Source organism: Phanerochaete carnosa (assembly GCF_000300595.1).
Source record: "Phanerochaete carnosa HHB-10118-sp unplaced genomic scaffold PHACAscaffold_5, whole genome shotgun sequence".
Classification (NCBI taxonomy): Eukaryota; Fungi; Basidiomycota; class Agaricomycetes; order Polyporales; family Phanerochaetaceae; genus Phanerochaete; species Phanerochaete carnosa.
Genome location: NW_006767632.1, coordinates 1,168,633 through 1,192,725, shown reverse-complemented (window position 1 = coordinate 1,192,725; position 24,093 = coordinate 1,168,633). Strand labels below are relative to the sequence as shown.

The following is a 24,093-nucleotide window of genomic DNA, read 5'->3' as shown; positions in this document are numbered from 1 at the left end:
ATGTCAATCACATTTAACACACGGAGATGCACCAGAAAATGTTTACGCAGCCTATATGGCCAGAAGGATAATCAAGACTAATATACACACCGAGTTGGCCAAGCCATTGAGAAATGGTAGAACAAAGATAGACACTAGGATCAATTGGCGGGTAGCGTACACCTGTCAGCTGATAGGTTAAGGTCTACAAGGCAATAGTCAGCTTTGCTGGCTTCGTAGAGTCAGAGTGCCAAAGTGTGTACCATTGCCCCACCAGGTTGGGAAGGGACGAGGAGTTCCCGAGGCACCGAACACGGCCTAAAAGTGGGCATAATGTATCAAAATGCAGGACTCATCGTAGTAATTACTCACAAAGTTGAGGATGAAGCTGATGACCTGAGTGCCGCCATCGAGACCGGCCGCAACAATGTAGCTGGTTATGGGATAATTGTAAGACATGAGATAGGTTACGTTATCGAAGGTGACGTACTTGTACTTGGTGAACCACCTCGGATACCTGGTTCGGACCCACCACTGGGAGAAGAGACCAATGACCATAGACGGACTAGAGGAAGAGGGGGAGAGGTCGGTAAGGACACATTACACTCCAGGGAACGCCGATCTTACTTGACGGAGGTGTTGATTCCGACCGACAGGAAGGCGGAATACTGCGTGATGATTGACGTGTTATAGTTCTGGAAGCCAGCCTTGGGCCAGCGCTTGTGCTGAACGCAGAATATCGTGAGTAAGAGGCTATCGGAATCGGCCGACTGAACGTACCGCAAACCAGAAGGGTAGTGGCAGGAAGACACCAATGGCCAGGGAGATGGGCACCATATGGTAGACGCCCTTAGGGCCGAACATCTGAGGAGCAAGCGCACCCCAAGAGATGGCGTTGGCTAGTAAAACGCATTAGCAGCATATCCTTGAGGTGCAGTCCCAACGGCTTACAGTTGTAGGTCTGGGCGTTCTGGCCGGACCACAGACGGGTACCGGAGATGGAAAGAAGAGCTGAGAAGCTTGATGAGCTGACAGCGCACAGTCCGCAGAACGATACAGCCTCACCTTCCCGATTGCTGTTGATGATCGACAACATCATGATATCTGCGGGCCAACAGCTCGGTTAGTGGTCAGCATCGTGATACAAAGGATAAACGCTGACAATTGAGGATGGCGCCAACGACGGTACCGATCATCTGCATGAGGAAAGTGACTCGGGGCGCTAGCTTCACGTATTGGCCGAGCTTCAAGTCCTGGAGGAGAGCGATACCCTGGATCATAGGGTGCTGGCCATAAAGTGCACCGTACATGTTAGCGACGGGATCGCCAGGGAGGATGTACGCTGTTGGGATGATATGAACACACCTGTCAAGACAAGAGCCAATCGTGGACATGCTTACCGGTGATCATCTGGAAGAAGCCGACGCCGGACGAATTGAACTCGTAGAAGCCGATGGTAGCAGCCAGCATTCCATAGAGTGTGCAGAAGATGAAGGAAATGATGACCAACACCGTGAGAGTCCACCATGGCATGCCGGAGCGGCCGGTGTAGTTCGCTGTACTATCATTAGTAGGACACCAACTAACACACAGGCGTTTACGCACTCGCTTGGGCAATGGCGTATGCGGCTGCAAGGACGATGAAATACCACCAGCGAGGGATCTGCTTGTACACCTTCATCTTCTCATAGTGCTAGGGAACAGAGTGTCAGCATTCTTGACCATGTGACTCTTCCTAGCGACCTACAGGATCGTGAATGGCGAGCGGTACGCGGTTCCACGGGTTCAAGGCGCGGAAGAACGGCTTCAGGTCGTCCCAGTGCCAGAGGCAGACGTGAGTCAACACTGCACCGAGCGAAAGGTTCGACGTGATCAGATAGAGAGCGTTGGTTGCAGAAAAGAATGCGGGCTATATGAGCGAGATTGTCAAGCATGGTCCTGCGCGTGAGATGAGATGATCATACCCCGAGCTGCTCGTACTTGACGGGGTCGAACTTGCCATTAGTAAGGAGCGCGGTCTGGTTGTACTGGTTGCCATTTTGATCCTAAAGAACCATTCAGACTTGGTTTATGATGGCGAGTGCGGATACATACGAAGATCGCCTGGCTCATGAAGGGGAACTTCTTCGCATCCCAGAGGTTGCCGTAGTAGACAGCGCTCATAAGGACGTAAGTTAAAAGGATACCGATGTCCTGGTTGACCTGCAACCAGAGCGGCTGGTACATGCAGGGCGAGCCAATAAGGTTCCAGTCGAAGCACCATGACAGGAGACCCATGCCCTCATTGTTGCTCGCACCGCCGAAGACATTGCGGAAGACTGCGCTGCTGTTATTAGCCAAGCAAAAGATGGAGACACCGGTCAACAATGGGAAGATCCCTGTGATTCAGATAAGGATAACATAGACAGTAAGTAGATCCAGGGGACGTACACTGTGGAATAATCTCCCACTATGCGATAACAGTAAGGTTAGTATCAGAACCTTCATTCTAGGGGTTGGACAGCTCCACGTACGCTGTGTGAAAGGGGTCAGCCAAAAGTCCAGTCATATTGAACGTGCATGGTACTCACCAAAACAAGACTCTGCGATAGGCCAGAGATAGCGGTCAGTTTTTCTGGACGAGCACTCAGTAGGGCGGGGACATACGCAAAGACCATCCAGAAAACACGGACACGCTTGGACGTCATCTGGTTATCGTAGTGCAGTGCCTGGAAGACATTCGCGACCGACACTGCGAAGATGGGTCAATCAATGCCAACGAATGTCCCATCATCTTGCCCTTACTGTTTGCTGGCCAGAAGCATTTAGTCGGCTTGACGAGGATATCCTGCAGAAGACCGGCGAAACCGTAGCCAAGCAATTGGGAGCCGATGAGAGTGAAGATGGCGACGCCAGGGTTCATCTTGTGGTTGTAATACACTAGCCGGGCAGTGCGTCAGCAAAGGGGCGATAAGACCGCGAAGGCCACTCACACTCCTGAACAGAGATGACCTGGATTGCTGTAGCGGAGGCGGCCGCAGTCGACGACATGATAATGATAGCAACATGCTCCTTAACTGCGACGGATAGTCAGTATGGTGTATGATGCACCAGCTTGGACAACTTACTGTTGAAAGGTCCGGGATTCATGAACTTTAAAATGCCCGTAGATGGCAGAGCCATGTGCATGGCATTACCGAACCAGTATGACAGGACGAGCAGGAAGAGTATGGACACCGTGAGCGTTTGCGGCTTGAAGTAGTAGATCTGGGCGAGGACACTAGCACCAGCGGTCAGTTGCGGCTAGCGATAGGAGGAGGCAAGGTCACTTACGCGCCGAAGGCGGAGAAACCAAGTCCAAGGAAGAATGTACGGAAGGTGAGAGATGGTAGTTCCGGGTCATCCCGAGTGGACAAGACCTGCAGCAAACATCGTTGAGAAATAATTGGGGGATCCGCATATCAAGTCCTAACCTTGAGGGAAACCTCCCAAGCTTCATGGACACGATACTCATCCTCGGTGGCCTCGTCGTTTTCGATGCGGTCCTCGAGAGCTTCCACCTCCTTCACCATCTGGGCATCGTCGATGGGCTTACCGGTCGAATCGACCGATATCTTGTCGATAGAGTCCGTGACGTTCTTCTCGTCGTAGTCAGAGTCGCGATGCTTGAGCTCCAGATCGGCCATGGCTGTAAGGTGAAGGTATGGGCCCTTGGGAGGATCGTGGGTGACGGGCGGCCGGTCATATTTATGGGACGAACACAGCGCCACCACCAGAGCACACGAGGGTGCTATGGCGCAGCCTCAATGGGGAAAGAGGTCCCACCCCCGTTATCAACACTGACGCACATGTTCTGCGGGAGCAGTCGATAGTGGTGTCCCTAGATGGGACGTCACCACGAGTTTCGCCAGGAACCTCGGAACAGTCGCACTCCGAGCAAGGGTTCGTGAGACGGGCCGTTACGGCTGATAATGCTTACACGGCTGCATCGGCAGGCAGGATAGCAGCGAGGTGGATGACCTTTTGTGTTAACGACATACCGAGGCAAGCGAGGCATGCGTACCTTGCAGGCTCATCATGAGTAGGCACAGGGTAAATAGAGCCGGCATAGAGAAGTAGCAACACCTATGGAGGAGATGCTTAACGATAACCCATAAATTCTCCGTGGAAAAGCTTACGGCGAGTGCACACGATCTTTCGCACGGCACGAGATGGACCAAATCCGGACACGTCTGTTAGTGCCTGAGGGCCGAAGCTGGAGCAATTTTAATTTCGCAATCGAGATGCGGAACCTGAGCATGCCGCCGACGTCTGCTATAGTCCTGTAGGTATCAGTCGTGTGCATCCTCACATACATCGATATTGTCTGGTAGGCAAGAACCAGGTGGCGCAGCCGGTGCGGCGTCCTGCTCGTTGTACCGGCAATTGCCAGACGTCCGTGCGCACGGCAAAGATAAGCCCGGGGTTAATTTGGGGCCATTGACTTTGAGAACGTCCATATGACGTGCCCGAAAGTGAGCAGCCGGAGATGGTAACTTCTGCATCAGACTGTGCCCTCTTCCACAGGCCAAGTGGTCGCCAGGGGTTCATTTGAGCTGGGCTTCTAAAGACATCTGATGAGCACAAACGTACCACACGACACTGATAGGAACGTGCCTATGTTCGCTGTCGATGCCAACAAACGTTACCGAGCGGCTATGAAAGCCCATGCGGCGCAAGCGGTGGTGGCGTTCGGCTGCGCAGCCCGCCGTACTCCGCCCCGCCTTGCACCCATCGCAATCTCCCAGTAACAATGCCCAAAGAGATTGCAGTACGAAGCCTGAGAAGTGCATGCTATACACGAACAGCCGGCGTAGGTCAGCTCCCAACAGACCAGTGGCAGACCGGACCGGTCACAGGGGGGTCGAAGGCTGCTTAGCCACGCTGCTCCAAATAATTCACCGGATCACCGCAAGCGGACAGCTCAGAAGGAGGCGACATGCACCTCTGCAATACTCTACATGTATCTTGCGCAAGTGTCACATCGTGAGACTTTCTCAAATGCAATGAGCTGTGCCTGAGAGGAGCAGACATCATGAACTCACATCTGAGGCCATCGCGAAATCAATTGAAAATAATCTGGCAGCAAAAGGCACACGAGACGCACAGAGCGCTCGTTGCAACGATGTCAGCCAAAGATCTATATACACCCTCAGAGCTTAGCTCCGCCCTGGAAAAGCCGCTCCTCAATATCTGTAAAGATGTCAAAATTCCGCTGTAGGACCACCTCCGACGCCACCTACCCACGCGGGTAGTTACTTGTGAGCCTTGGTAGCGGCAGCAATCAACACACGACAGACGCACCCCGCCTTTTTCGAATCTCACCAGGGACCGATGCAGACGACCCTTCGCACCCCCGCGGGATTCATCTCCCTCATAAGTCAACACCGACCAGCCATCGTGAGTTTTGTACGGTAGAGGCCGCGGATGAAGCACCATCCTGCCAAAAGCGCCCTGCGAAAGCATCCGCACCTTATCGCGTTGTTCAGGAGTATTGGCACCGCCCTCTAGGATCGAGGCAAGCGTCGTGACCAGATAAAACTGCGGAGGCATCAGCGCTATCTGCTTTGCTTGGCATTCCCGCAACGCGGTCGCTGGGTGAACAAATCGAGCTGCAATGACCTCTTGGCCGCCATCAGGAGTGGGAACGCGCTCGACTTTGTTGCCCGCGGAAAAGCCAGAGGCAGGGGCGGTGTCAAGGAACGTGATGAAAAATCGGGTCTGGAATCGCCTGCAGGCACGCGCCGCCGCATATCAGAACGGTATTCGGAGGAGCCACAGGAGATAAGACACACTTGGGGACATTGGGTGGTGTTATCCACTCGGTAAAAGGCAAAAGTGATCGCCTGTCCAAAGCCAAGCGATGTTGTGCAAGGAAGTCTCGGAAGAGCAGCTTCTGTGAATGAACCGCCTCCCGCGCTTTGTCTAGATCCTGATCATTAGGCTGCTTGCTATCGCTGGCTTCAGCGAGCAACAGCCCCGTCTCTTCAAAAGTTTCTCGTATCGCGGTCTGGGCCAAGTCTTCGTCTTGCTTCACGTCAAAGTTGCCCCCTGGAAACACCTGGTGTCGTTTGGTAATGGATGCTCAGAAAACTTTGAGAAGCTTACATGCATTCCAGCAAAGGCACTAGACTTGGGATTCCTATGGACAAGCAAGATCTCGTTGCGCGGGTTCACAACGATGAGACTGGCTGAGGGACGTGGCACGGCGGGTGTCTTCTGGGAGGCCATTGTCTCTGCCCACCTTCGTCCAGGTGTTCGTCCTAATGTTTCCCGGTCAACGCGGGTCAGAGAATGTGCGTGGTAGGATCCAAGTGTTGCCGGTGAGAGAAAGGTCGGGCCACTCCTCAACAGGCGGGCATGTGATAGCATCCGGCCCTATCTACAAACGGATCGCGCAGATGCTGATGGTTCGCAGGCAACGACGTCGGCATGAAAACTCCGGCTTCATTGCGCGCTCGGTGTCCGAAGAGCACGAGGATGATGCAGTAACAATTGGCGACCAAATCTTGTCGCTGTCCGAAAAGACAGCCGCACGGCGGGCGTCTGGACGTACGCGGCGCATCACTTCCTGTTCCGGACTCTTACCGCCGCCGGGGAGCCCAAACAACATATGGGCTTGCGCTTTCGAATCGGGGACGTGCATGAAGCTATCAATCTGGTCCCTTTCATTTTTCCTCTGTCGGCGCGAGACTCTCGCTAATGACGTCTAGCCACTCGCTTCCTGGCATGGTGCCACTCGGTCAGTGGCACATGCCACATGCTCTGAACGAACAATCACGCTTCGCCCAGAGTTTGTCCACCCAGAACCTCCTCACTCCAAACGCATGTAATCTATATCAGCCATATCACCCCTAGAGCGTTGTCTTCTCATTATTTCACGCTCCATTTTCGTGATTTGGACAATATGCCTCGTCAGAGGTGTGCGGTCCGTGCTTCTAATCAGCTCTATCTCGCTCAGGCTTTGAACTAATCATGTAAATTCCATCCACAGCTCTTGTCTCGGCGAAAAGTTTGATGTGAGGCGTGCACCAGGTCAACTGCGGGAAGCACAGCGTGATGTGGCCACTCTCTAGTGCAAGCGACAAGCTCACAAAAGAATGGCCGACTTATAGACCACAAGCAGCCCCTCTCGACACCTTCTTAGCCGCGTTCTCCGCACCCGTTTCGAACAAAGACTTCCAACTCCTCGCACCAGCACCGCGCCACACGCCACCACAATGACCCATCCCCGCTACTCGAAGCCAAAGTCTTTGGCCGGGCTGGGGCGCTCTGTGTCTGCCCCCTTGATTGGCGGTCCTCAGCTGGAGCCGATGCAGACACTTGCGTGGAAGGTCACCAGCAGTTACAGCTCCGACACGACTTTCTGCAAGCGGGCCGATAACGAGCGCACCCCGAAGCTCGGTCTCCCTGAGATAGTGGAAGAAGGCGACACCGAAGACGAGCTCGAGCAGACTTCGGGCGCCAGCGAGACAACTGGCTCCAGATTCATGTCGCAGCCCGTGACCAATGCTGCCGCAGACGAAACACAGGCGGCCTCAGTTGCTCAAGAGGCGGAACGTTCGCACGAAACATCCTCCAGCACCGCTTCGACCCCCGACGAAGCCGTAGCTCCAGAGGCGACGGGCACGGAAATCGACGCGTCTGATACGTCGTCTCAATGGACCTTCGAGACTGCTTCCGAAGGATACATGGGAGATGACGACAGAGGCATTGAAGCTTCCAACGCGGAAACAGATATCGAGGACGAGGGTGAACCGGCTTTTTGCGAGGCGACTCTCCCGCGAGGTTTCCTACCGGCAATGTGCTACGCAGGCGGAATCAGCGGCTGGCAGTGCGCTGAGTCCGATAACTGCACTGAAGTATTTCTGGTACACGCAACAGACAAGAACCGTCGACGACTGCTCACCCCGGTCGAAGCCGAAAAAATGGGCCTTCTGAACCCGTGGATACCTGCACAGGATCTCGAAACATGCTTACAGGCGTTGCGAGAGAGCGGTGCTATTGAGTGGGTAGCTCTTCTTGCTTCTGTCTCGCCGTACTCAATCATTTTCGCAGCCCTGCTCCCAACTCCGTTGACATGGCATCATTGAGCAATGTCCGCATTAAACTGAGCTGGCCAATGAGTACCAGAGGACGAGCTCAAACGCCGTCGCCGTCGCCGCCGCCGCCGATGCATGATTTGCCTTCTAGCAGCCTATACATGCCGCTCTCTCCGAGTTTGAGTCGAAATTCAACCTCGCTACTTGGTTTCTGGCTCGAGACTCCGACTTCTCCACACAATGTCATGCCTGATGGCTACCACTCTGGTTCTGCTGGCTCTTCGTCTGGTAGACAACCTAATATGGCTGCTCATAGCTGGCTCCCTCCAGTTGGCCCTTCGTCGTCTCTTTCGTCGTCTCCTCACTATCATTTGCGTCTCAACCTTTCTCTTTCGAGCCACCGTTACAGACCGTACCCGTCTTCTCATTCGACTGCGGCGCCTTCAGCTTCTGTCCATCCCATGTCGGACCTGCTGTTGAACCGTCCAACATCCACCCTAGGCAATGTACCAGCTCAAGCTTTCTTCCCGGCTGGTTACAGGACCGCCATCGACAATGGCGTCCCTGCGTTCTTTGATTCGTCGGCGGGAATCACGATTTTGTGCAATATTACTGCAGCTCCTCACGAAGCCATGAACTCTATGCGTATCCCTTCCGCTCTTCCGACCGTACATTATGGAGATGTCACAGCTTACAGTGATTATGCTCAAGGATCAAGCACCCTGCTCCTCGGCTCTTCGATTCTACCAACTGCAAATCTTCCCACCTCGGATTATCATGCTCATGAACCGTTTCAGACCGAACCCAGCTACGCTACGCCACATTCTTCGGGCGATCTAGGTATGACGTCGGTGTACTCAGCGTTCAGTGGTCGAGGGCTTACTCAGAATCACCAAGATCTCGGCCTGCTCGATAACTTGACGAGCGAACTGACAGAAGAACCGACACCCGCGCAATTCTTCGTGTCGGACGCCATGCCGATGCAGGGCCATTACCTGGACGACTTCGTATACACAAATTTTTATTCGATGCCGACGTATGACCAGTATCCTCAGGGCGGATACCAGATAGAGGTGCGTGTTCTCCCACTGGAACCCTGCGACACTCCAGGTCTAACAATCGGGGTGATTGGGAGGTCTCGCTATCTTATCGCCTTATCGCGTACTTGCCGTTTCTGTTCAAATGAGTCAGCGAGTTTATGTACATTCAACTCGACCCAGCCCTCGCGAAGTAATATTGCTGACTGATAGACGCCATATAGCAGAAATATCTAAGTTGCCTGTAAGGAGCGGGTCAACGCGTATACTCGACTGGGCCGGTTAAATCCCCTGGCCCCTCAAACCAAACCTGTCCATTCTCTGTTTTGGCTGCAACTCCAACATGGCGGCACCAAGCATCCAGAAGCGAAGAAAACGTGCGGGCACTCTCGACAGGATAGAGTATGTCGATCACACACCATTGACACCGTCATCACCTCGTCATGCTCACATTTGTCTCGGTTCTTTAGCGCAGACCCATATCACCACCTGGCTGGCGGCTTTGGACCACAGACGTGCGTTTCTTGCCACATCCCTTCCGCCGAGCGGAGCTGTGAAGATAATCTGAACCTTTCGCAGCCCGTTACATATACAGCGCGCCACACCAGTCACGCGTCGTAGTCCTGGTTCGCCATTCTCAACTGAATCCTGGGGACTGTGGACCGATATAAAGTCTCTGCGATGGGTAGTGGTCCCATGTACGTCTAATCTAGCATGCATGTGGCTGCATTGACCTATTTTGGCATCCAAAGCGTCCTCGCTGAAGCTGTTACTTATTGGAGCCCTCCTCTGGGCCAACTGGAAACTTCTCGCTCCATGGGTCGCACAAGAACTCAATAACCCCTTCGAGCCTTTACTGTTTGTCTCGCACCGTATCCCAGACTCACCCCCGGAAGATCCAAGGTACCAGAAAGGCTGCTTCGACCTCGTCTTCATCGCGTACTACATCATCTTCTGGTCATTTATTCGCCAATCGTTCACAATCTACATCGCCCGTCCCGCTGGGCACTGGTTCGGTATCAAGAAAATGACAAAGCTGGACAGATTCGGCGAGCAGACGTACGCGGTGCTATATTTTGGTGTCATGGGCAGCTGGGGTCTGGTGCGCCGCTTACTTACCGCTTGTCACACGACGGGTTTGCTAATCATGAAATACTTCGCAGCGCATCATGTCGCAGCTGCCTACTTGGTGGTACCGTACCGAGTACTTCTGGATAGGTTGGTAGTGTTTCTGCGCGCACGCTTTTGAATTGCTCACCCCTCTGCTTCAGACTACCCTCACTGGGACATGAAGCCGGAGCTAAAGCGCTACTACCTCATGCAAGCGGCATACTGGTGCCAGCAGCTCCTCGTTCTCCTGCTCGGACTTGAGAAGCCCCGGAAAGATTACAAGGAGCTCGTGGCGCACCACTATGTCACGCTTTGGCTCATTGGGTACGCATCCGACGTTCCTGCCTATTACTTGTCCGCTGAATTGGCACACCATGTAGATGGAGCTACCTGATCAACCTGACGCGCATTGGAAACGCTGTCTACCTCAGCATGGACATCCCTGACATCTTCTTGGGCGTAAGCGTTCCGGGCACACTCTACGAGAAAGACGCTAACGCGCGTGCACGTACAGCTGTCGAAGGTGATGAACTACATTCAGTACGACAAGTCCAAGGTCTGTGTGTTTACGATCTTGGTGGGCACTTGGACGTAAGTGTCTCTGTATTCGCGTGTGTGCGTGCTCCAAGGCCATCTATGTAGCTATTTCCGGCATTACCTGAATATCGTCATGCTCTGGTCCGTTTGGACCCAGTTCGATCTCATGCCGTGAGTATACCACCTGCTCTCACTCGCCTGCGCTGGCTGATGTGCATCCAACAGTGAGACGTCCAAGCGGTGGGAGGCCAAAGACGGCGTCTGGATGGTCTGGTGGATGAAATACCAGATTTTTGTGCCCATCCTTCTCCTGCAATTTCTGAACTTATTCTGGTACTTTTTGATCTTGCGGATAGCATGCCGGTGCGTTTCTACAGAAGTCCGCTTTTGCAATTATGTTCCTGACATACCCGTCTCGCCCCATAGTGCATTGCACGATATCGGGACCTCGGACGACCGTTCTGACGACGAGGACGACGAGGACGACGAATCCGAGAAGAATGATTAGATAGCAGACTCTGCGTTTGGTGCTCTTAGTCCGAGCGTATGCAGCGACATTGTCAAAGCTAGAAAAGTAGATGATATTCGCTCGGTGTAGTTCATGTGCCGATAATCTGTGTTTGATAGCGCATCGACAAACCAATTTAGTAGAACGCCTCTTTATAATTAATACTATCCTCAGCCGACGCCCGCTGGCCGCAAACACCCATATAGAAGCAAGGATCCAATTGATTATGTTCCTGCAACGTTATACGCTCTTCTGGCTGTTCGTTTTATGACAATCCGTGCACGTATTTTGCATACATTCCTATAGCCCCTGTCTTTGAGCTTCTCCCTCGAAAAACTAAGCCTGTTATGCTTGTCTCCTTTGTACTCTGAGTCCTGTTCAATGTTGGCGTAGCTGAGACAGGCCTAGGGCACCGCTGGGCGCTCCGTGCGCGCTGTGAAGTTCCGTTCCGAACAGCCCACGGATCAAAGCCTGACTAGGCCTGGGGCCTGACTGTTTACCGGAACCGGAGCTTGGTCGCCTGTCGCTTGAAGCTCTGGAGTCAGCGACTCTGCACCACACGCAGAGCACGACACCGACCTTCGACCACTTATTCGTGACTCATTGTTATGGCTGCTGCACGCCTTCTGGTACGCTCATCGTTAAGAAATGCCTTCACTCGCCCACGCGGGGGATTAATGACCACCTCGAAACGGCATGCGTCATTCTACAACACTGCGCTGGCAGGCCTGACCGATGATCAGGCCGAGGTAAAGTTTTCCAACTGGTCTATGCTGCAATCACGGTTTTGACCGCCATGGTAGTTCAGAGAAGCTGTCAGCGAGTTTGCGCAGAAGGAGGTCGCGCCGCGCGCAGCTGAGATCGACAAGTCGAACAACTTCCCCCAGGTGAGTTCTGTTCACCTATATGCACGCCCTAAATTGTTTAGATCTTGCGCCTTAGGACCTCTGGGAGAAGCTGGGCGACATGGGCCTCCTTGGCATCACCTGTTCGCCAGACTACGGCGGCCTCGGGCTGGGGTACTTCAACCATACACTCGCCATGGAGGAGCTCTCGCGGGCATCAGGCTCTGTAGCCCTGTCATACGGCGCGCACTCTAATCTATGCGTTAATCAGGTACGTGTTACCTTCCTGCACGCTCTCGGCCGGATTGGGACCACGCTGGGACTGATGGATCGACACCAGATACACCGCTGGGGCACAGAAGCACAGAAGAAGCAGTACCTGCCTGATCTCATTGCGGGGAAGAAAGTCGGCAGTCTGGCCATGAGCGAGCCCGGGAGCGGGAGTGACGTCGTCAGCATGAAGTTGCGCGCTGACAAGGTTGACGGCGGCTATAAGTTGAACGGTAACAAATTCTGGTGAGAAACGCTTTAATCTGTTTCGCGCGTCATCCTAACTCGGTGCACGGCTCATCCTAGGATTACAAATGGTCCCACTGCCTCTACGCTGGTCGTGTACGCGAAGACAGTGCCCGACGGAGGTTCGAAAGGGATCACTGCTTTCATTATCGAAAAGGGCTTCGAGGGTTTCTCAACGCACCAAAAGCTGGACAAGTTCGGCATGCGAGGTAGCGACACTTGCGAACTCGTCTTCGAAGACTGTTTTGTCCCCGAAGGTTTGTCCTGCGCTCAACAGTTGACCAGGCCCTTCTGAGAAGGTTCCCGGTTACAGAGAATGTTCTAGGACCGGTAAATAAGGGCGCTGCTATCTTGATGTCGGGTCTAGACTTGGAACGACTCGTTCTCAGCGGCGGTCCTCTTGGGTGCGTCACATCGTTGAGGCAGCGCATCAGAGACTGACGCCGGCCAAATCTAGGTTGATGCAGGCAGGTAGGTTTCGGCACGTACCTGTGTGCACTGCACCTGTCATTAATAAGCAATGCTTTGCTTCTTTAGCCTTTGACTATGCTGTCGAGTACATACACGACAGGAAGCAATTTAACGTGCCTGTCGGAACGTTCCAGCTCATGCAGGGTCAGGTTCTTGCCAGTATGCTCGCTGTGGCACTGACCCTGAGTGCATCACTTCTGCAGGAAAGATTGCTGATATGTACACCAAGATGAACGCATCACGCTCATACGTATACGCTGTCGCTCGTGCCTGTGACTCCGGCAAGATCAGTAGGAGGGTACGTGTGCAGTCGTCCTGTTAATGGCCGCTCACTATATTGTCTCAGGACTGTGCGGGTGTAATTCTGTATTCCTCCGACCGGGCTGTCGAAGTCGCGATGGAGGCGATGCAATGTCTTGGTGGCAACGGTTACATCAACGGTCAGTCCCTGAACTAGAGGCGCGAATCTCTCTAACGCACACACGTGGCTGGACAGACTATCCCATTGGGCGCATTCTCCGTGACTCGAGGCTGTACACAGTCGGTGCTGGGACGCAGGAGATCCGACGAATGCTAATCGGCCGTGAATTCAACGAGGAGCTGAAGGGGCGATCGTAAATTAGCCGCCCTCATCTGCTTAAGATCCTCAGAAATCGATCACGTAGCGTGGTCTGGATCGACGGAAGTACACGGACCCTGGGTAACCCTGGGAAAGCGCTCGAGATTGTCGAGGATTGAATATGAAAGGCAGGAAGCAAATCTCCGGACGAGACGGATGAATAGCTCGTATACACACTATGAAAACCCGTTCGCGGATGCTGATCGATAAGAGGCTCGCCTGTACCTGAGCGCTAAAGCGCTGAGCATTCAGTTATTGTTGGAAGATTGACGCAGGGCCGGAGTCGCTTAATGAACAGCGTCCAGACTCGAGTCAATGAGAGTATGATGACAAGCCAGGAAGAGATCAGGAAGAATCCTCTCTTAAGCACAAGGTTCAGGCGTTCCGAGAGGGTTCGGTACTTGAGAGTGTTACACTTTCGATCGTCAGTGCACCGTCACTTGGGTCGCGCGTGGTAGTTATCTAGCTACAGGGAGAATACTTTACACCCGCGCCTTCTGGATCCTGACTCGTCTCTTCTAAGTTCCATCTTCTGGGCCTCCATTGATCACTCCAGCGCACGTTTCGGTGAAAGATATTACTCCACTCGGCTGGCGAGCGCAGGAAGATGGATTAGTCAGTGCATATCTGGGCAACGCTACGAAAATACTTGTAGAGTCATTTACTCGTCCTTTCAGCTTTCTTTCTGTTCCATCTCTCGAAGATGATCACATAATCGCGTCATAATGGCCAGGTTCCCATGCGAGCATCGAGGTGGTTCCGGTGAGATCTACTCAAGTCTGACGCCTCAAGTGACGATTCCCAAACGATGCAGGGCGGGGGAACCTGCGGCGTCGGAACGACTTGCAAGAGAATGCAAGGAATCGGTCAGAACTTCTCGGAGATATATATCTAGCCTAGAGATCTCGACCCACAGCCATGGTTCTTCCTATGCGAGCAACGAGAGCGAGTAGCTATGGAGATGTTGGCCGACGTGCTCTTCAGAAACGGCTTTCAGCTCTGCATGAACTCCTCGAGCGATATAGCGAGCGTGAAAGCCAATTTTCTCGCTGCTCTCTAGGGCATCTTCCAACTCCAAATATACAAAGTAATCGGCATGGTGATCACTTATCCATCGCTATATCTACATTTCAAGGGTGCTGGCAGCGGGCGCCTCTCCGGTGAGCTCCAAAGTCGCCGCCGCGTCCATCGAAAGTGTGTTACCTTTTCATACGCGTCTGACACCCCGAGTTCCTTCCCGGTCCTTCAACGCCCGTATTCAGGTTGCCCCTAACTGCAGCACGGCTCATCGCAGGCCGATTGAGATGTGGCTGCCTGACAGAATAGCCTGCCGCCCCCCATTATATCTAGAGCAGGTTGTCTTGAAGTGAGAAGTAATTGCTGCATGCCCCGCGTCCCATATCCTTTCTCCCTCTCCCCCTGCTCCCCCTGAGCAATGCCTTCCACCCTTCCCCGGTCAGAGGCCACAGCCACGGCGCCTGGGTCTGTACCAATTTGTTCCTGCTCCAGAAGTTTGCATCCGCTTGACGTGCAGGCCAGTACCGAGCAACTTTCTCGAGAACCTGTCTGGTCTGAGGAGCCCACCCTTCCGCCTTACGCGGGACCTAGTCCCTTCGCCCTCGACCCTCAGCTCTGCAATCACGCCTTCCTTCTCAATGACTCTGGGCACGGTGTCCAAGTAATCACCTCGTCTTCAGCAAACTCTGTACCACGGCTGACCATTATACCTGCCCACATCCAGGCTGGTGGAGCGATCCACCTCCTGTCGCAGCAATTCTTGCCCAACGTCGATCCCAGAATAGATCCGCGGATGCTGCAGCAGGTGCATCACGAGTACGGCTGCGTTGCCGTCTCAACGCGCCCAGACTCGCAGCTCCTGCATGATCATCAAATGGCGGTAGCAGATCAGAGGGGCCAGTCGATCGGTTGGAATACGGGGGACCTTGTCCTTCGCTCTTCCCCTCTTCCCCGCCAGCGCAGCGCGAAGGCGTGCAGAAAGTGCCGGAAGCGCAAGACGAAGGTATGCCGCTTTACTTGATTCGTGAAGCTCTATTGCTGAGCGCGCGCCGTACCTCTCTAGTGCTCGGGAGGCCAGCCCTGCACGCGTTGCGTCGCACGAGGTCTTGAGTGCGAGTATGACGAGAGGTCGACTCTGCGAAGCCCGACCAGGCCGCACATAGAGATCCGCAGGAAGCTTTTGCCCAAGGTCGTAATCGTTGAGTCTCGCACCCAGACTCAGAACAACGACCGGGATCAATCTAGCGACGCGCCTGGTTGCACCGACAAAATCCCTTCCGTCATGCAACCCACCCCTGCTTCCACCATTTCAGTCGCTGCCTCCGACGAGACCTCTCAGCCTCTCGTCGTTCGTCCAGACATCGTGCCCGCGCTGAACGATCCTATGAGACTTGGAAGTGACCCTGAGCGAGCGCAGTTTGTTGGCGCAGAGTCACCGTCCGAGAGTGCCTCTGTGTCCGATTCCGCAGAGCTGTCTCTTATTCGAGGCTATATTGCTCCCGATAACCAGGACCCGATTATGCAGCTACCGTGTACGGTGCACGGACAATGGCCTGTAGCTGCTCGTGTAAACATCTCCGACATCTCGCACATGTCCCGGCCACCTTCTGCATGCTCGAGCTCCTCCGATGCATCGGGATATACACTTTCGTCCGACACGTCATTCACGTGAGTTTGCGCTCCAACAGTATTGTCTCACCTTTGCTCACATGCGATGCTACTTAGTTCTGACGCATCGTCTACTCCTGCAGCTTGGACTGCTGTTGCCTCAGAGTCCAACTTCAACCAATCATCAGCGTTCTCTCGCATGCTCTCTTCATCTGCCTCGTCCTCTTCGCTGCAGAACGCGCTCGTCGAGCGGCCGCGACGCAGAGCGTTCTCTCAGACCTCTCGCCTCGCCGGGCCTTCCTCCGGAGCAGCGGATGCCCTCATCTCCGTGCTGAGCCACGCGAGCCTCGCCGGCTCGGAATATGCTATGCCCGAAACATCGCCAGCACAAGGCACACCGGGCACGCACTGCTTCCTGCCCTGCGCGAGGACGCCCAGCGCAGGCTCGGCGCTCGCCTGGGACATGGCCTCGCAGCCGCCCGCGCCCGCAGACGCATTCAAACTCGAGGACGTCTTTAACTTTGCGCCCGATCAGCCCGCCCTTGACGGCGGGTGTTTCGACGAACCCGCGTCGCGCGCGAACACAGTGAAGGCCCGTGTGGGGAACGCTGCGCCGCAAAGCCTCTCGGCTATAAGTGCCAGCCTCAGCCTCGCGACACCGATGGACCTTGACGCCGCTGCGCGCACAACGGAGGGCTTCTCGTACACCTTCAACCTCTTCTCTTCCTCAGAGCTGGACCCCACCACATTCATGAACGCCTAGACGATCGTCGTACTATACAACACTCGTCTTCGCTTGCCGATATTTATTCCCTATTGTATATCCTACGTGTTGTTTGATATCCTATGTTGTACATCACATGTTGTACATCCTATGCTCTACATGTATTATGTGTTCACCTATTCACCTTCGTTTTCGTCACCTCTTTATGAACACGTCGCTCCATACCCGCTCTCCGTTGTTTATCTTTCTGTACCAAGAGTCTCATCGATCACCAGCTTGTGGATTTCCATGTGTCGCACTCGAACCCCTACCCTGTTCGTCTGCCTTGCGAGGTCAGCTCTCCGTACATTAATATTCTCCTTGACAGCCTGTTATCTTCGCTGATAGTAACAGGGCTAATGCATATGGATAGACTTGACAGCGGGTGCTAAACATAACCGAATATACGAGGCATAGCGAGTGGAACGCGAACAAAGCAGGGCATATGGCCAAAGAAGTATCGAAGGAAGCGACAGCGCATGAAAGCAAATACAACTTCGGGATACGGATTGCGGACAACCCGTCAGACTTCGAGGGTGGTGATAGCGGCTCTTGCCGTCTAAGCTAAATCTCACGAGCAAGGGTCCGAGCTGGAGGATCTAGGCTTCGGTAGGCGGATCACCCTCCGTAGCCAGGGAAGGGTTTGTGCGGACCGACTTCGCCCACCGCAAGCCACAAGCGTTGCAGAGGGTCTTTGGACCCTGAGGACCCTGACAGGGTGGAACAGCGGCGTTTGACTACTCATCGTCGATCCAAAAGCAGTGCAACGCACCTTGCGCCATTCAGGCGAGTCGGTCCTGCCACAGGTCATGCAGCAATACTGCTCTTGTGTGAGAGACTTCTTGCTCTGCATCAATCGGGTATGCTCAGCGTCTCGAGATTAGCGTGGATCAATTGCAAGCCAACACTAACCTTCTTTCGGGGAAGCGTGTGGTCCGCAGATGGGTCAGCTAACTCGGCGCGCTCAGTATTCGCGGAGTTCAACGATCCTGTGGTATGCGTAGAAGAGCCGCCGATGACGGTTGAATCAGTGAGCCTCGGATAGAATTGCCTAGAGTCGAAGCTACGACTCGGACCGGAGACAGCAGAGTTTTGAGTCCACGCAAACGACTGGAAAGAAGGAGCACCGGAACTGTGTGTTTCGGTTTGACTAGCATACGGCATCTGTTGTGGGAATGGGTGAGAGGACCAAACCCGCCTTTGCGCCTGGGCACGGTCCAAGGCTTCAGCTTTGGCCTTCGCATCGCGCAACCGCTGTTGCAGCCGTTCGTTCTCCATCTTCAGTTCCAGGAAAGTGTTCAGCCTGCGAAAACCAGCATGAAACTGGTACTCTTGGTAGAATGCATTATCCACAAAGGCTTACATGGCAGTATTGCGACTGGGATACGGTTTGGCCATGGCGAAGAAGCACTTAAAGACGTTGCTCGCGCTTGGTGAAACCTTGTTCGAGGGGCCAGCTTGAGGTTCCATATTTGCCATAGCATGCACGTCCGACGCATTGAACAAGTTCGGGGCTGAGTCGGCACCAAAGTGCGGATAACCCTTGATCTCGAAGAAAACCTCTTTCGCGGGTGGCCTTGTGGACTGAAGTTGCGGGATGTTACCGTCTGCAGATGGCTGCGGAGGAATGGCAGGGATGACAGGCATGCTAGGCCCGTAGAAATCTTGCTCTGACTTGCATCGCAAGCGAGCATACGACAGAAGGTCTGTTCCAGCCCGGATGGACTCCGCAAACTGTCGCTTAAACACGCTTACGTCTTCATCTGCGGAAAGTTAGGTAGCCCTAATGTCCAGACCGTAGGAGAGGCGCACCGTTCATGATGTCGCAAAAATTCATGTCTATTAGCTCCTCATCGGCCCACCCTAGCAAGCTCTGAACCGCCGGGCCACTGTACAGCACTGTACCGTCGTCCGAGAGGACTAGCATAACGACCTCTGTTAGCTCTGTCACGAGCAAATCTGCCCATTTCTTCCTTTTGGTGAAGTCGAAGATGAGCTGCTGATTGGCCTGCCTGTTTGCTGGAAGCGTAGATGGGGGCGGCAACGTCGTGACGAGCGGCACCTCCATGCTGAAGAGATGCAGAGGTGGAAGTCAACTGCGGACATAGGGCAAAGTTTGGTAACGGTTGTTGAGCATCCATCATGGCAAGGCGCATACCGTTTCTGTCGGCATCATCATCGATTGGCGTCATTCCGCTAGCGGACCCCGAAACTACCTCGAAAACGCCCAGCTAACCAGTGCACGCAATCCGCTGCCTCAGAGAATGAGACTACCTGAAAAAACCACAGGCAAGGAGGACACGCTAAGGAGTGCATAACGCATACACTTAAGCTAAGAATATTAGTGGGCGTCGAATTATAAATGCTCAATATTAATCTTTCGTGCGATGCATACGGGCGCTCTTGACGTCGTCGGGGTCCGTGGGCGGAAGTTCTCATGAACGCCAAACCGCAGAAAGTGGGAATAAATATCTCGTTTCTAAGTCTACGAGATGATGAAAATATTTAAACACACCAGAAAACAGGTAGATAAGAGACCGAGCACGGAGAGAGCAAGCAAAGAGATCTGGTGTTACATTTTTCAGAAGCTATACGGAATTAATAAATCCCTATGTTCTTCCCCCGACGGCAAACTGTCCCATAGATTCGATGGAACAGACGACCCACAGGCGGCTCCGAACCCACTTGAGTAGTATTCCTCCCACAAATCGAGGCCGCCAAGGGCCGTAGGATTCGTCTCGTGCCAGAGGCGAGTTTCTGGATAAATCGACACTCCTGGCACGTAATCCAACCCCATGGATGGAGGAGTTGAAGGAAGGGGCTCGGGCGGCGCGTGGGGTAGCGGACAGAGCACCTGGTTGAGCCAGTCCATGGGCCCGTTCTCGATGTGGAATGCCTCCGCCATACCATCGGCAAGCTGTGCGTTGTGAGCGAAGGAAGCCATAAGCGGAGGAGCTGGAAGCGCATCTCCCAATCGGAGAATGCGTGCTGTGTTGCAACTTGCTGAGGGGAGAATAGAGGCAGGATTGAAAGGCCCCTCGAGCACATCTTCGCCCGAGCCGGCTTGCGAAGAATTCGTGGCTGGCCTGTTTGCTTCCTCTCGGGTCTGAACTTTGCGCTTCCCCTCCACTCGTCTCTTGCTCCTTGCCTTCTGCTTGGCGGTTCGTAAGACGTGGATAGCATTTTCTGCATTGATGGCGCCATACACTGCTTCGGAGAAGCCGAGCGTCTTCGCAGAGGGACAAAAGTCCCGCATATGGCGTGTGACCGACTCCTTGCGAGCTGACCCCCTGTTAACATATATATTTTAGCAGGTGCAAATGATTAAAGAGTGACCAGGACGTACTTGAAACCACAGTCGTCTTGGTATGGACAGTGCCACCACTCCAACAAGATGTCCTTGAGCCCGATGTTCAGGGTGTCCTTGAGTGCGACAAGATGCTTTTCCACGTAGTGATGTCTTTGGCCCCTCTCAGACCCTGATGCTCCGCACACTAGGCAACACTAAGAGGAACGTGAGCGAGATAATAGCAATTAGGATAACTACACACCACTGGGTGTAATTTCATCATTCCAATCTTTCTTTGAGGGTGGCCGCGCGGTATGACGCGGACCTCGTCCTGCTTTAACTTCTCGAAGTCGCTTTTTGGCATCTTCACACAGCTGTAGTACGTCACAGAGTTGAAGCCCACAGGGTTGAGCTTCCCGTCGGCGTCCCAGTGGTGCGGTTCGAGCCAGTGTCTCAAGTCCTTTAAATCGCTCGAGTACGTAAATTTTCGCAAAGTGCTCGAGAGCGCCGTCAGGTTGATGCCGTCGTGAAACGTGCAGGCTCTCGTGTCTCCACGTTTCTCCGTCGCGCTCTTGCACATGACCGAGCCATGTACGTCGTTTGGATGGTCGACGGGAGTAACGGGCATCAGCCACGTGAGGTCCTGCAATGGGTCAGAGCCCTTAGCTTGGCATCTCGTCGGTCGACACTGCCTTGATAGCTTCGTGGGGCGAGATGCGGGCATGGTGAGGTGAGGTAAGCGGGGGTGCAGATAGACTAGTTGTTGTCGAAGGCGCGGTATTCTGAGGTTGTAGGGCATGGCGCGTATATATATACGTTTAGCGATAGGATACACCTAAACGGATTCAAGTTCTAAAACCCAGGGAGATGCCGTGGGAGGGATCGATAGACGCAACCTGAGCAGAGAACGGGGGCCTTCTCGCAATCATTGGGATGAAAGAAGCGAATGAACCCTGTCGCTCCGAGGATGTGGGTGAGGCATATGATTGGGGCGACTGTGCAAATGCTGTGCAGCCGGAGCATCATGTGTGACAAGGTTCCGCGAGCCGGTATGGACTCTTTGTTCCTCGGCCGGGTCGCATCTTTTCATTTAGTCTTGGCGTAAGAGACGAAGACCGGGAAATCGGACAGCGTATCGCAGAAAAGCTTCGGATGGCTTGAAACTGATTGGCCAAAAAAAAGTGATGGCGGATTTGGTATCAGCATACCGTGCCTGAGCAGGAGTGGCACACGCACTCGTATAAACTCCGCTGGATTATGAAAGGGTGCATGGACAGTTGAGCTAGAACCCACGCGTTTGCCTGCACGATGCGGGATAGTAACGCGGCAAGAGTTTCATGATTCGCATGCATTGTGCTATAATTTGGGATGGAAACGATGTCTCGATCCTGATGAAGCAGTCGAATTGATGTGGCGCAAAATTCAACACGGTGAACGCGTCCACTCACGTGCCGACTTTGACGCCTGCAATATAGCGAGCAACGCAATATTCGTGCAATTTGCGCAGCATGTACGGCTGCAACGTCACGCGTTATGTCTAGGTACATCTAATCAGCTTCTAAGCGGCATAGTTTATAAAGTCTGAGATGTGAACGAAGATTAAGGGTTACTTCTTGTAAGAGGTGCAGTCTCGGGATCCTGAGGCTGGTGGCTTCACGTCGCTGTGCTTCAAAATGCCCGTCTCTTAACAGAACGTGAAATACTTCTTCAGTCACTAGAGGCAGCAACGTTGATGTTTGGTACTTGAAGAATCAATATTAATAACCTCTAGTGCAACGTTTTGGCGGAAACGATCATACAGGTTTCTTTGGACAGCCTACAGCATTAACTCTCTCATGGTCTAGTCGATATGATGTGCGGACGTACTTATTGCACCCTCGGAGAGTCTATGCTTCCGAAGACATGGCATTCCCAACCCAAGGGCCAGATCGACAAATTTAGCAAGAGGACCAAAGGGAGCCAAATAGCGCCACAACGACGCCGCCTCCCTATTCCATCCCGCGCGGGCTTGATCATTAGCCGCCTCGACGCGACCCGGACGCGTGCCGGCAACCGCGTTTTGCTATTCTCGAACGCTCCTGTCTTCATTCACACCGCTCATACGACACGCCTTTGAACTGAAAAAAATGTCTGACCAGCTTTCTCCACGCGTAAACTCGGCGCGTCTGCCAGACTATCCAAATCAGATTGTTCGGGTCACCGGAAAGGTCCTCAAGGTGGGTATTATGTCTGATGTCCTGTTGAGCACGATGCTAAGGAGCACTTAGTTGAACGACAGCACAAATGAGGTGATCTTACAGGCCAGCGATGGTGGCGAAGTAAAAGTCAAGTTTGTCACAGTCAGTAGCAAACGTTGCTGAGCCTTGATGCCTCGTTGATCGATTTACTCACGCTCCCTCAGGCTCCCAGCATTACCTCTTCATTTATTGAGGTAGTTGGAAATGCTACTGCCCCCGATATCCTGAAAGGACACGCGGTTATTGACCTGGGCGATGATTTCGGTGAGTGCCTTTCAGTTAGTGTCTGAACCCGTTTTGCTGACTTGGAGCTAGATCTCGCTATAGCAGACTTCGTCGTTGAGAGGTGGCACAATCCAAAGTTCAAAGCTTTGACCGGCCTGTAGAATCAGTTTGCCCGTCCGTGCTGTGTTTCTTGCTGTGCTAAAGTTTGGTTTGTCATCGTGCTCCGCAGAATCTCATGTAATCATATTTTGTCTTCAAATGCGTATCATCCTGAATGCATGTTCACAAGTACAATCATTCCCACAAGGAGATTACGGGTACGATCAGCGACGCTGGCAGGGCGATAATATGTGATGGGATACCCGGCTCGGCATAAGAATCCGAGATGGGCGACTTCAAATAAAAAGGGCGAAGAACCTTTGCGGCCGACTGTCCGCTACACTAACGGCGCCAGGTGGCGGGCAAGCACGCAGGCACACGCATAATCATGAGCCAAAAGAAGAGTGGGCAGACCGGAGTTCGGAGACGAACATTCTATACTTCCGACGAAGGGCCTTCCTCAAAGGCGCCAGACTCCTCCGCGTCCATCTGGTCAAAGTCATCTGGTTCAGTGTCAACCAGTGAGATGTTCTGTGGTTCATCCATGTCCACCATATCGGCATCGAGATCTTGTTCTTCCTCTTCTTCCTCTTCGTCCTCGTCTTCCTCGTCAGCATCAGTGTTGTTGTTGTCTCCCTCAGATTCTGAGCCATCTGAGCCGTCTTCGTCTTCGTCGTCGTCGTCGTCATCGTCTTCGCTTTGGTCATCGGCCTGGAATACAGACGAGCCTTGAGTACCTCCTGAAGATGAGCTACCGAGAAGTTTTCACTCACATCGTTCTTCTCCTCGTGCTGAGTGAGGGAACGGCCTATTGGCACAAGCCAGTTATACCCGCGTTTCTTAATATCTTCCATCTAACGCGCAGCAATTGGCCGTATAATCTCCTGCAATAGCCTGTATACACGCACCGACTCGTCCATATCGTCCTCTTCCTCACTCAGATCTTCCATCTCGCGGGCCAAGTCGCGTGTGGCGTTGAAACGCGCAGGTTGTTGCCCATACCGGGGCAAGGGTAACGGGTGCGGCTGCGGCGGCTTAGGTAACAGCGTCGGGAATACAGCAGTGCGTGGCAATAGCGTCGGAGAAGCGACAGACATGACCAAGCCCTGAAGAGGATGAAGGTTAGATTAGAGCTATCGGCCGGTCGGGGACGCGGAAAGGTGCTGCGACCAC

The 24,093-nt window shown here is 53.5% G+C and overlaps 10 protein-coding genes across 10 annotated transcripts; 5 read left to right on the top strand and 5 right to left on the bottom strand.

Annotated features, from left to right (window-relative positions):
- Positions 1-35: 35 nt before the first annotated feature.
- Positions 36-4,449, bottom strand: PHACADRAFT_255841 (uncharacterized protein). Its single transcript, XM_007395578.1, is given in 25 exon segments — positions 36-184; positions 243-297; positions 352-412; positions 470-544; positions 607-704; positions 760-878; positions 931-990; positions 1,045-1,083; positions 1,142-1,321; positions 1,380-1,535; positions 1,585-1,672; positions 1,727-1,888; positions 1,944-2,024; positions 2,074-2,357; positions 2,410-2,429; positions 2,550-2,561; positions 2,626-2,710; positions 2,764-2,898; positions 2,952-3,035; positions 3,087-3,238; positions 3,292-3,377; positions 3,432-3,941; positions 4,022-4,083; positions 4,137-4,409; positions 4,429-4,449. The coding sequence occupies 22 exon segments, from the start codon at positions 3,642-3,644 to the stop codon at positions 141-143; spliced, it is 2,289 nt and encodes a 762-aa protein (XP_007395640.1). The 5' UTR covers positions 3,645-3,941; positions 4,022-4,083; positions 4,137-4,409; positions 4,429-4,449; the 3' UTR covers positions 36-140.
- Positions 4,450-5,149: 700 nt separating this feature from the next.
- On the bottom strand, positions 5,150-6,228 carry PHACADRAFT_28359 (uncharacterized protein; the record flags this gene model as incomplete). The annotated part of the gene is made up of 4 exons (XM_007395172.1): positions 5,150-5,236; positions 5,302-5,728; positions 5,793-6,058; positions 6,106-6,228. The coding sequence occupies 4 exons, from the start codon at positions 6,226-6,228 to the stop codon at positions 5,150-5,152; spliced, it is 903 nt and encodes a 300-aa protein (XP_007395234.1).
- Positions 6,229-7,093: 865 nt separating this feature from the next.
- On the top strand, positions 7,094-9,286 carry PHACADRAFT_184121 (uncharacterized protein; the record flags this gene model as incomplete). Its single annotated transcript, XM_007395577.1, has 2 exons — positions 7,094-8,005; positions 8,056-9,286. Exons 1-2 carry the CDS (start codon positions 7,218-7,220, stop codon positions 9,284-9,286), a joined length of 2,019 nt encoding a protein of 672 aa, XP_007395639.1. The 5' UTR covers positions 7,094-7,217.
- A 118-nt stretch (positions 9,287-9,404) lies between these two features.
- On the top strand, positions 9,405-11,407 carry PHACADRAFT_120551 (uncharacterized protein). The gene is made up of 11 exons (XM_007395576.1): positions 9,405-9,478; positions 9,547-9,591; positions 9,656-9,774; positions 9,829-10,178; positions 10,240-10,294; positions 10,348-10,510; positions 10,567-10,645; positions 10,701-10,777; positions 10,829-10,894; positions 10,949-11,086; positions 11,150-11,407. Exons 1-11 carry the CDS (start codon positions 9,420-9,422, stop codon positions 11,229-11,231), a joined length of 1,233 nt encoding a protein of 410 aa, XP_007395638.1. The 5' UTR covers positions 9,405-9,419; the 3' UTR covers positions 11,232-11,407.
- Positions 11,408-11,776: 369 nt separating this feature from the next.
- Positions 11,777-13,897, top strand: PHACADRAFT_255837 (uncharacterized protein). The gene is made up of 11 exons (XM_007395575.1): positions 11,777-11,980; positions 12,035-12,118; positions 12,174-12,347; positions 12,417-12,592; positions 12,653-12,849; positions 12,906-12,996; positions 13,050-13,063; positions 13,130-13,207; positions 13,267-13,361; positions 13,410-13,503; positions 13,560-13,897. The coding sequence occupies exons 1-11, from the start codon at positions 11,840-11,842 to the stop codon at positions 13,679-13,681; spliced, it is 1,266 nt and encodes a 421-aa protein (XP_007395637.1). The 5' UTR covers positions 11,777-11,839; the 3' UTR covers positions 13,682-13,897.
- Positions 13,898-15,753: 1,856 nt separating this feature from the next.
- Positions 15,754-16,388, top strand: PHACADRAFT_255835 (uncharacterized protein). The gene has a single exon (XM_007395574.1). It carries the CDS (start codon positions 15,982-15,984, stop codon positions 16,369-16,371), a length of 390 nt encoding a protein of 129 aa, XP_007395636.1. The 5' UTR covers positions 15,754-15,981; the 3' UTR covers positions 16,372-16,388.
- A 36-nt stretch (positions 16,389-16,424) lies between these two features.
- On the bottom strand, positions 16,425-19,234 carry PHACADRAFT_208823 (uncharacterized protein). The gene is made up of 5 exons (XM_007395573.1): positions 18,883-19,234; positions 18,434-18,833; positions 17,983-18,373; positions 17,843-17,917; positions 16,425-17,780 (listed from the first exon to the last, which is right to left on the bottom strand). Exons 1-5 carry the CDS (start codon positions 19,136-19,138, stop codon positions 17,670-17,672), a joined length of 1,233 nt encoding a protein of 410 aa, XP_007395635.1. The 5' UTR covers positions 19,139-19,234; the 3' UTR covers positions 16,425-17,669.
- A 352-nt stretch (positions 19,235-19,586) lies between these two features.
- Positions 19,587-20,383, bottom strand: PHACADRAFT_255831 (uncharacterized protein). The gene has a single exon (XM_007395572.1). The coding sequence runs from the start codon at positions 20,324-20,326 to the stop codon at positions 19,652-19,654; it is 675 nt and encodes a 224-aa protein (XP_007395634.1). The 5' UTR covers positions 20,327-20,383; the 3' UTR covers positions 19,587-19,651.
- A 2,102-nt stretch (positions 20,384-22,485) lies between these two features.
- PHACADRAFT_28352 (uncharacterized protein) lies at positions 22,486-22,982 on the top strand (the record flags this gene model as incomplete). Its single annotated transcript, XM_007395171.1, has 4 exons — positions 22,486-22,575; positions 22,627-22,698; positions 22,761-22,860; positions 22,912-22,982. The coding sequence occupies 4 exons, from the start codon at positions 22,486-22,488 to the stop codon at positions 22,980-22,982; spliced, it is 333 nt and encodes a 110-aa protein (XP_007395233.1).
- A 373-nt stretch (positions 22,983-23,355) lies between these two features.
- On the bottom strand, positions 23,356-24,064 carry PHACADRAFT_208820 (uncharacterized protein; the record flags this gene model as incomplete). Its single annotated transcript, XM_007395571.1, has 3 exons — positions 23,829-24,064; positions 23,694-23,774; positions 23,356-23,631 (listed from the first exon to the last, which is right to left on the bottom strand). Exons 1-3 carry the CDS (start codon positions 24,015-24,017, stop codon positions 23,356-23,358), a joined length of 546 nt encoding a protein of 181 aa, XP_007395633.1. The 5' UTR covers positions 24,018-24,064.
- Between the last annotated feature and the right edge of the window lie 29 nt (positions 24,065-24,093).